Below are 11,350 nucleotides of genomic sequence, written 5' to 3'. Positions count from 1 at the left end.
ATTATGTTATCCTTCTTTTATTCTTTAAAATAAAAAAAAAAAAGAGAATCAATTTGGTAAAAACTTCTCAAAACACTATAATATTAACACATAAAGTGATAACGTTTGGAATTTCCCTCAAAATAACCCAGCAGTGGGAGAAAAGGTAGAGGTGGAGAGGAAAGATGAGCCCTAATATGGTAACTGCTAAAGCTAGAGACGGTTCATAAATCACCATCCCACTCTATGTAACAGAAAAATTGTTTTCTGTCTCAAAAAAAAAAAATCTATACCCCTTGACATGTTAATTTAATACACAAAAAATGTGTTCTAAGACATATTTAATGGAATAAAAATGAAAATAATTGAAGGTTTCAAAGCAGTATCTGTAAGAGCAAAAAAAAGAGCTGTCAATATTGGAAGGTTTAACTACTAATGCATCACCCAATGTAATACACAATTGCTAAAAATACTTAAGAATATTCTGCAGCACTCTAAGCAGCATACAAAATTTGAAATTCAGAATAAAAATATAAAAAGCAATATAATAAACATCTAATGGCATAATTGTATTTTACTGGTTTTTGATGTCACATAAAAGGTCAAGCAAATCCATACTAGTTAGGCAAATTAGCAGAGCTTCCAGGCAAACAGTGATACTAGTTTTCACCATTTATACTCAAGAAACTGTCTCTTATAGCAGACACTAGATGCACTGCTACAGGACACACATCTAAGAGTCGCCCAGGGCCCCATGGCCTCCACGGATACTACTATCAGTGTCCACACCCTTTCCCGCTGCTTCTGTGCGGAGACAATGCACCGTTTTGCTTTCAGCCCATGGACAGCTCCTGAGCCCTGGGCTCTGCTTCCTCCACTAATGTGAGCTCCTGGTCACTGGTGTAACATGCACCCTGTCCGCCCTGCCTGGCCTCATGATGGATGCCTTGCTCTTCTGTCCCCTGAACCCTCATGCAGCAGCCAGCATGGACTTCACACAGCCTGTCCCCTGCAGACTCCCTGGCCCAGAAGGCCAGGACTTTATACTTCCCACACAGACCTAGCTACTCAACTTTACAGTCTGTTTCATGTGAAGCAAAGAATGGAAAGCAATACATGCTAAGCCCAGAATCAAAGCAGCTCCTGCCAGGCCTCTACTTCCCTGTGAAACAGAACATTACATCAGTAGCAACTACTGTCCAAGGATGTCACCAGAAGGAAAAAGAGAGATGAAAAGTCATCTCTCATCCCTTAAAATTACACTCTACTTTTAGTTGCTACTTTTAGTTGCTAAGTGAAGATCCAGTTAAGTACAAATCATTTTCTTGGCAACTAATCTGTACACAATAGTCAAATTAAGTTCTAAAAATCAAGATGACTATACCTCTGTAAAGCAGTGTGAAAATACAAAATGGCTTGTTAAAAACAATTAAAACCACAGTAGTAGAGACCTAACATAAAATGCAGTTCACGTAGCTTTAAACTGAGAAATATGGTTGGGGAAATAGTTCAGGGGCATAAGTGCCTGCCTGGCAAGCACAAGGTCCTGAGTTCAATCCCCAGTACTGCACAAGAAGAAAATAAATAAATAAATAAATAAATAAATAAACTGAGAAATAAAAACTCTTGCACGATGAGAAACAAGGTATGGAAGGCTGGGATGAGTTACCTGCATAAGGGTACTGGTAGGGTACTGCATATGCCTGTCCATTGGCAGCATAGACAACCTGAGTTCCTGCCGGGTATGCACCACCATAGGGACTGTAGCCATATGCCTGCTGAAAAGAAAGAGGCTCATTAGAAATACAATCTTGAAACCTCTGGTAATGTATTAAAAATGGGTTTCCAGGTTGCAGTCAATAAAACATATCAATAAAAAGAACATGAGGACAATGTGGTTATGCCTTTTTTAAAGATTACTAAAGAATACAAATTAAAGTCTATTTTAAGGCTTTATGGTAAATAAGTATTGTTCTTCCCCATTATAATCAACTACCACATTTCCCCCAAAATAACACTGGATCTTATATTAATTTTTGCTTGAAAACATACAAGAGAGCTTTATATTTAGGGGATTCCTTGTTTGTTCATGTATAACAATCTACATTTTTTTCATTTATTCATGTAACAAAATTCTACATTTACTGAAGTACAAAAATCTACATGTATTCAAATACAGTCATGTCATCATCTAGAACACTGTCATAACTCTCCAAACTCCAAATTCTGGCCTGAATTTCTTGTGACTCCATTTCCTGTAGAACCTCTAGCCCCAATCTCTCATGTCCAGCAATAGAGCTCTCCTTCATAAGCGCTTCTCATCTGTGTTACCTGCTCATCGCACACTGGAGTGATTTTATCCCATGAATTCTTCACTACCTCTTGCAGGCTGGGTTTCAAAACGTTTCCATTAAATCAAATATTAACTGAAGATTTAAGAGACAGGAGTGGCAACAATAATGATGACAGATAAGAGTGAAGAACTTGTCTCCAAACAAAACAAAACAAAACAAAACCAGAAACAAAAGGGTATGGTGGTACACGCCTATAATCCCAGTACTCAGGAGCCTGAGGCAGGAGGAGCACAGCAAATCTGAGGCTAGCCTGGGTTACCCACTGTGGTGGATTGACAACTGGTGGTCAACTTGTAACACCTAGATGAACTGAGTAAGTATGGTGCTGGGTGTGGGAGGCACACCTGAGGACTGTTGTCAGCAGCATAAGAGGCAGAACTAGAGAAGAAGTTAGGCTGTTGGGAGCTGACAGAAGCTGTTGGGAGCCTATTGGAAGTTGAGAGAAACTGTAAGGAGCTGTTGGTTCTCTTGGAGGAGTTGGTCATGCCAGCTTTCCCAATGAATTTGGCTGTTTTCATCCTCTGAGGAGCTCAGGACCTTGTTGTCACTGAGAACAGCTATGGTTCACTTTGGGGGACCTTGTTCCTCACTCTGAGCATTGCTTCCTGGCTCCAGAGGGGAAGATGGTACACTGTTTAGTCTCCTGGAGAAGCTTGTTGCATTGGCTTTCCTTATGGGAACTCGGTTATCCCGATCACTGGAGGAGCTCGGGCCTCACTGTTGCCAAGGATGGCTGTGGTACTTCTCAGGTGAGCTCTGGTTTTTATTTTGAGCGTTGCTTCCTGGCTCCAGTGTAGACCCTTCAGCCTGCTGCACAGATTCCTCATCCTGCTGGCACAGACTTTCTAGATTCTACCACTGCCTTTGAATCTTCCCAGAGCAGATGCATGAAAGAGGTCTGCACAAGACACTGTTATGGGCTCTAGGTCTTCAGATGAACTCATGCAGGACATTATCATGGGATCCAGGCCCTCAGCTGGATTCTTCGGTCTTTAGTGTATGGACAGATTGCCTGCACTCTCTTGTATATACTTTTGGTGACTATTATAAATAATCTTATAAAATGTGTCCTGTATTTTATTGTTCCCCTTGCAATAACCCCAAAACCAACACACCTACATAGTGAGTTCAAGACCAGCTTAAACTACACAGTGAGACCTTTGACTGAAATAAGTTTTTAAAAACAAAAAAAGAATGATGCTCCACACCAAAGCAACAACAGTTTGCAGGCACCAAAATTCAGAAAACAGCCAAGCACAATAGCAAATGCCCGTAATCCCCCAGCACTTAGGTGACTGAGGTAGAAGCTTCATAAGCTCAAGGCCAACCTGAGCTTGAAACCCGTCAAAATTCAGAAAACATTTCTTTATTTCCCACAAGTGCCTAATGTATGTCCATTACCACATACAATGTACTCAATTATGAAGATTCATATTAGACACAACCACATCCGTACATTATCAAGTATATATGTTAGTTGTGTATGGTGCCTGTGCTCCAATTAGTCATTTGCCAGTAAGTTTCACATTCAGCTGTTTACATAGGTATTTACCTCTCATCCAAAGGCTCCCACTTGGATATTTACAAATACTTATCATACTATCATTTAAGAATTAATGTCAATAATTTCACATGTAGTTATACGTTACATTTTATAATTCAATATATCCATAGTATGTTGCATTAGACACACAAATGCACCTGTCTAGATGATGATCTTAACTGGGGCTTATTTTTGGTGTAGGGCTTATATTACCAGCATCCTGAAATATCATGCGGGGGTTGGGGGGGCTTTGTAAGATTCAAATCAGACTTGACTCTCCCAGCGCCCCCATTCTGCTTGCCAGTAGAGGCACTATTCTCAGCAGGGAACTCACTTTAGCACCAAAGCTGTCATCAGCAAGCACAGGATATCGTAAAGGAGTTTAGACAGGAACAAGGAATTTTACAGGTGCTGGGGACATCTGGCGATACCTGAAAATTTACACTGGACCTTCAAGGACTTTGACCACTGGAGTGCAAGACTGCCAGAGAACTTTCACCACAGATGTTATTAAAATCTTCCCACCTAGTGTCCCCTGCCTTCTTTCCATCCCTATAAAAGGGACACACTTCTCTTTGTTCTCTGCAGATGGCCTTATCGCTCTCTGCCTGCCTGCACCCAGGTATTAAACTATATTCCTAGCTGTTATCACAGAAGCCTGATCAGTGGTCTCTTGCCCTGCGTTTGTTAGAGGCTTATTTTCCAGTTAGGTCTTATTTTCAGAGAAATGTGGTACAGGCAGCAGCACATGTTAGAAGTTTGAAAGAAACAGGAGACAAAAAAGCCAGATATGCAAAGACATGCAGGAGAAACTCACTGGATCAAATACAGTATCGCAGTTTAGAAAGGTAGGCACTGCTCTCCTGGATGCAGTGCTTACCTTTATACCCCAGATGTGGTAATGCCCCATCTGGGGAAGGATCCAACACCCTGAGTGAACGAGACAGCACCACAGTGGTTGCCAGGCCACTGGGATAGGCTCTTGACCTTTCTCCCTACCCCACCCCCCGGTAAAAGTCAGTGAATGAGATATTCACAGATCAGAGACCAGACACATTGGAAGCCAGCAAGCAGTGCCCAAGATAAAGCCAGCAGACCTGTTTAAAAGCTGAAAACAAGGGCACACTCCTGATTAGGGACCCAGATTTGAGCACTGAGAAAACTGTGGCTCAAGGAGTTGCTGGAGTTGAAAGCACCAATGAACACAAGACCTTGAGAAGAACAGTAACGGATATGGCCCCAAAAGAGTCACCCACTCATTGTTCCCCCAAACAATGGAAGTGCTGTGCCTGTAGGATATCCTACCCAGTGTCCACCACTCACTGCAGGCTGGAAGTAACAATTCATGGAGAATGGAGAATAAGATTGGGAGGAAAGCTACAGAACACAGGAGGAGCTGCAGAGTTCATAAAGCAAGGAGAGGAGTGCACTGGCCTAGCCACACTCTACTCTCCCATCTCTACTTAATTGAAGATATCCAATCACAAGACAAAGACAGAAACTTCTGGCAGCCACACCCACAAAAATTAACCTAAGTTAAACAGAAGGCAGTCTGCAGCAGAGAGGTGGGCTCAGTAGTCCCCAGATCCCTTTACTCACAGGCAGGCAACTGAACAAATCATAGGAGGAGGCCAACTCAAGGACTTGCAGGAGTGAGCTATGGGCTGGGAAGGGTAAGAGGAAAACACACCTTAGGGACACAGTGACATTCTTTAGAAAGCAGATGTACAGAAAAGAGCTAGAGCTGGAAAGCCATCCAGATTCCCCCATATACAAGTTGAACCTTCTCCATTTGTGAACGTAGTGGAAAGAGCTCATTGGATGATTTCAAACTGCGGTATAAATAGAAGAGGGAGGATGATTAAATTTTGGATCCTTGTAACTAACTGTTATGAGTGTTTTAGGTCAAAGGGTCTGTAAGTCTTAATGAACATGGCTGACATGGTTGACTGGTGATACTATAACTGGTATGGATTCTCTCCTTGCAACACAGCAAGTAGGTCTGATTCAATTAAGCCGAATAGGAACAAAAAATATGTAAGTATCAAACACAACCAAAGCCAAGATCACATCACTGGGAAGCTAACATTAACTAAAAAGACCTCTATCCTAGCAACAGAGTCTTTCCACTTTAATTGATGGACTCTCAGCACAAAAGGGAGGGAAGGGCAGGGGAGAGGAAGGAAAGGGAGGGAAGGGAGGGGAGGGGAGGGGAGGGGAGGATTAAAGAGAAAATAAGGCAACAAGATGACTCAAAAAATTCTTAACTTCCCCAAAGATGATCTGATGGGAAATGGTGAGGACAAAGTCAAAAACCAAATGGCTAACCAGGGGTGGTAATGTATGACAGTAATCCCAGCACTAAGGAGGCTGAGGCAGGAGGATTGCTGTGTGTTTGAGGCCAACCTGGGCTACATAGTGAGTTCAAAGCTAACCTGAACTACCCAGCGAGGTCCTGTCTGAAAAAAAAAACATTAAAAAGCATGTTAGTTACTTTTTTCTCATTGCTGAGACAAAATATCCAACACCCAAAATTAAGGAAGGAAAGGTTTATTTAGGTCACAGTTTGTGGAGGTTTTAGTTCATAATCAGTTGGCTCCAAGGCAGGGTGGCACGGCACATGGGCAACAGTTCAAGGTGGCAGAAGACAGCAAAAGCAGCAAGACTGAAAGTGGGGAGAACAAGCCTCTTTTCCTCCCTTACATTGTAAGCAGGCTACCATCCCTAGGGAGAATGTAGCACTCACACCATTTCTGCACCCTCCTCTTGCACAGGATGAGGATGTTTACCAAGTGAGGACCCTGGCCCCCTGCTGAGTCACTTCATTCAATTTCTAAACTTCTCGAATTTTGGAACATGGTGTAGCCACTGCCACCATTCTGGAACACGGTGAGGGCACCACCCATTCTGCAACGTGATACTCTGCGGCTTTCTCCTCAAACCAAAGTCTTTCACTTTTGCAGTTTTGAGGCTAGAAAGGGTGGAGACTTGCTGCTTTCTTTTGATGCCCTCAGGCCATCTTTTCTATTCTCCTGTTCCTTCTCAGCAATGGAGATCTCCTCAGCTCTACTTTTGTAGTCCACAGCTTTACTGCAGCTTCCTTTCTGGCCAAACTCACATTTTAAATTATCATGCTGGACTCTTTGCTCTCAATTCTCAACGTATATTTGGTAAAAGCCTCCAACAATAGCCATGTCACCACCTCAACATTCAGCTACCTTGAAATTTCTTCTGCCAGATTAATTAATTTACTGCCCTTAATCTCAGTCACAGGCAAAGCCTCTGGACACGAGCAAAATGCAAACATGCTTTCTGCCAAGCCATAACACACATCATCTGGAATCCAACAACCAATGCAGTCCTTCTTCCCAGCAAAAACCTCCCGAACCTGGTCTTTACTGGCAGGATTTCTATCAGCCTTCTGATCTTCTGAGCTCTGACCAGAATCTCCCATACAGAACAGCTAAAGGTGTTCCGGCACCACTTTTTCAGGCCACATCTCCAAACCTTTCCAAACACTTCCCACAAGCCATTCCCAAAGGCTCTTCAACCACATGGTCAGGTAGTGTAAAAGCAATGACCCCACTTCTCTGGTACCACATTCTGTCTTAGTTACTTTCCTCTCATTGCTGACACAAAATACCCAATACCCAAAATTAAGGAAGGAAAAGTTTATTTAGCTCACAGTCTGTGAAGGTTTCAGTCCATACTTGGCTGACTCCAAGGCACGGTGTCAAGGCAGCAGAAGACAGCAAAAGCAGCAAGACCAAAACGGGGGAGAACAAGCCTCTTTTCCTCCCTTACATTGTAAGCAGGCTACCACCTCTAGGGAGAGTGTAGCACTTACACCATCTCTGTGCCCTCCTCTTGCACAGGATGAGGATGTTTATAAAGAGAGGACCTTGGCCCCCTGCTGAGTCACTTCATCAAATTTCTAAATTTCTGAAATTGACACAACATATCAACCATTACAAACAAGAACAAAAACAACAAAACAAGTAGCTGAAATGTATGACAATATAAAAGAAGATTTAAAAAATAAGATGTTTAGTGAGTTTAAAGATAATATAAGAAAATACCTAAAGCACTTAATTAATTAAATGATCAGTGAACTTAAGACACAAATAAAAAGCTGTATAAAATAACCAAGAGAAAACATGAATTACCACTTTAGCAAAAAACTAAGAGGTGATGAAGCGTTATCATACAAAACTCCAGACTATAAAAAATTCTATTGAAATTACGGGTAGCAGAAATGACCAATTTTAGGACACATTTTCAAAATCAGAACATATGACTGATGTAAGGGACCGTTTACTCTGAGACACCTTAAAGAAATCAAATCACAGGGGCTGGGGATTTAGCTCAGCGGCACAGCGCCTGCCTGGCAAGCGCAAGGTCGTGAGTTCAGTTCCCGGTACTGGGGAAAAAAAAAAAAAGAAATCAAATCACATGATTACCTCAATACATGCAAAGAAGGTCTTTGACAAAACTCAACATACATTCATGATAAAATCCCTTCAGAAAATGGGTATAGCAAGACCTTATCTCAAGCTAATAAAAGCCATTTATGACAAACCTACTGCCAACATCCTATTAAATGTGAAAAACTGAAAGTTTTCCCTCTAAAAACAGGAATAAGACAGGAATGTACTCTGTCAACATTCCTGTTCAAAGTAGTACTAGAAACATTAGCAAGAGCAATTAGGCAAGAAAAAAAGAATAAAAGGGAAATGTATAGGAAAACAAGAAGTCAAGTTATTTGCAGATGACATGATTTTCTACACAAAAGATCACAAAAACTACAAAAAAAAAAAAAACTCTCAGAATAACCAAATTCAGTAATGTACCAGGATACAAAATCAGCCCACAAGGCAGGAGTAGTAGTGCATGCCTGTAATCTCAGCACTCAGGAGGCTGAGGCAGGGGGATTGCCACAAGTTCAAGGGTAATCTGGGCAACATTGTGAGTTCAAGGCCAAATTGGACTACACAGTGAGACCCTGTCTCAAAAAAAGCAAAAAAAAAGAAAAATCAACTCACAAAAATACATAGCATTCTTGTACCTTATAATCTGAACAATTACTCTGAAGACAACAATATGCAATATAACCATCACTGTTGAATTCCTATCATCTTGTTTTTTGAAATTCTGTATCATTTCTAATTTTTTTTTACTATTTTTTATTCTCTTTAAAATAAATAAATTAATAGCATTCCATAAATGATGAACCCACTGAGAAAGAAGTTAGGAAAATATCATTTTTAGTAGCACCCAAAAAATATTGAAGAACTAAGCTTGCTATGAAAGTAAAAGACCTCTACAACAAAAACTATAATACTCTGAAAGAGGAAACAGATGAGGACATCAGAAAATGGAGATATCTCCTATTCCTGGATAAGCAGAACCAAAATGGCCATACCTCCAAAACTGATACACAGATTTAACACAAACACAATTAAAAATCCAACAACATTCTTCAAAGAACTGGAGAATACAGTCCTAAAATTCATATGGAACCAGAAGAGACAAAGAGTAGTAAAAGCAATCCTGGGTAAAAACAGAAAAGCGGGACACATCACAATCCCAAACCTGAAGTTGTATTACAAAACTGCTGTGATAAAAACAGCCTGGTACTGACCCCAAAACAGACATGAAGATCAAAGGAACAAAATAAAGAGGACACAGAAACAACTCCAAGTACACCCAACTATTTGATGTTTAACAAAGGGGTGAAAACCACACACTGGAGGAAAAATAGCCCTTTTAATAAAAATGGTGCTGAGAAGACTGGCCATCCATATGCAGAAAATTTAATGTAGACCCACATATCTCTCAACAGGTACTAAACTAAAATCAAAATGGATCAAACAACTAAATGTCAAAGCATAAACACTTAACCTGATGGAAAATATAATAGGTAAAGCTCCTGAAGTCATAGGCATAGGCAAGGACTTTCTGAATAGAACTCTAGTTGCATAGGAAATAGTTATGAGAATCAATAAACAGGTCCATATTAAATTCAAAAGTTTCTGCAAAGCAACAAGTGAAAATACATCCTAGAGCCCTGTGCCAAGTGAGCGAGTGCTCCGGAAGCTGCAGGACCCACGGTTCGAGTCCATGCTTGGCTCACACCACCATGGTTCTCAGCTGAAACTCGAAGAAAGAGCCACGTATTTCCCATCTACTTCCTGAGTGCAGAGCAGGTGGACCAGGACCCGACCGCCATTACAGACTGAGTTTCTCCCTTTTCTGCACTCAGGGCAGAAAGGAGGTCCTCACTCAGAAGCCCCAAGGACTTCTCTGGCTGGGGGCAGGGTGTGCAGACTCTCCCAGACCCGCCCAACCTGCATAGAGTGAGTGAGTGCTCCAGGAGCTGCTGGACCAACAGTTTGAGTCTGTGCTTGGCCCACACCGCCACGGCTCCCAGCTGAAAATCAAGGAGAGAGCCAGATATTTCCCATCTACTTCCTGAGAGCAGAACGGGCGACTCAGGACAGCGCCACCGTTACAGACTGAGTCTCTCCGCTCCCTGCACCCGCTGCAGAGAAGAGGTCCTCACTCAGAAGCCCCAGGGACTTCTCTGGCTGGGGGCGGGGTGTGTAGACTCTCCCAGCTGCCCTGTGCTCTGCGGCTAGTGAGCAAGTGCTCCGGGAGCTGCTGGACCCACGGTTCAAGTCCGTGCTTTACTTTGCCCAGAACCCCTAGCAAGTCTAAGGCTCAGGAAGTCTGTGACTGCTACCCATCAGGGCTACATCTGGTTTCTGTATGTATCCTGAACTGACTGGAGACATAGATTTAGGTGGTTCACAAGCTGTAGACCCTGCAGTTTGAGTCTGAATTATGCCTGTACCCTGAACTACCTCGGGACATAGGTCCACTGGAGCGGGATTGTCACACCGGTGCAACCTGAGTCAGGTCGTGCACGAGCCCTGAACTGCAACGTGACAGTTGGCCATCAACTGACACAACTGCCCATATCTGAGAACGGGGATAACTAGATAGAAATCAAAAACAGCCGGACAACCCAAGACTAAGTAGCACTTCTCAGAGGTCACTCAGGGGCAAACCTGAACAGCAGGAAACCTAGGGACACTACTGGTCTTGGCTGAGTACCTACTGAAGAGGGAAACTGAGCTTTCTGCATCCGGTAGCAAACATGACGAAACAAAAGACTAAAACACAATCCAAGAACTCCACCCCAATCAGAACAAGTCCAGGAGACATCAACATAGGAGAACTTAGTAAACACATGCCTGAAATAGCTGAAATGACAGAAATGGAAGTAAAGAAACAACTCCATAAGGCCACAGAAGAGATGAGATCAGAAATAATCTCTCAGGCAAGGAGAGAGCCTGAGAGACCTATCTCTTTGTGTCAATGGGCAAAAAGTAAAATGACAAGAAAAATGAAGGAAATGCTCAAAAAGTCTGAAAAAGAAATATATAAGAAAGGAGAACAAAGGCAAGAGTCA

General features: G+C 42.2%; 1 protein-coding gene across 1 annotated transcript in view; it reads right to left on the bottom strand.

Moving 5' to 3' along the window:
- Positions 1 to 11,350, bottom strand: part of Plekhb2 (pleckstrin homology domain containing, family B (evectins) member 2) — a gene marked incomplete at its 5' end in the record, with an annotated part of 66,359 nt that overhangs the window by 13,708 nt on the left and 41,301 nt on the right. Inside the window, 1 exon segment of the mRNA XM_013521055.1 lies at positions 1,649 to 1,757. Within this exon segment, the coding sequence (XP_013376509.1) occupies positions 1,649 to 1,757 (109 nt within the window).

Source organism: Chinchilla lanigera, unplaced genomic scaffold (assembly GCF_000276665.1).
Source record: "Chinchilla lanigera isolate Chin_1 unplaced genomic scaffold, ChiLan1.0 scaffold00058, whole genome shotgun sequence".
Classification (NCBI taxonomy): domain Eukaryota; kingdom Metazoa; phylum Chordata; class Mammalia; order Rodentia; family Chinchillidae; genus Chinchilla; species Chinchilla lanigera.
This window is presented reverse-complemented; position numbering and strand designations above follow the sequence as displayed.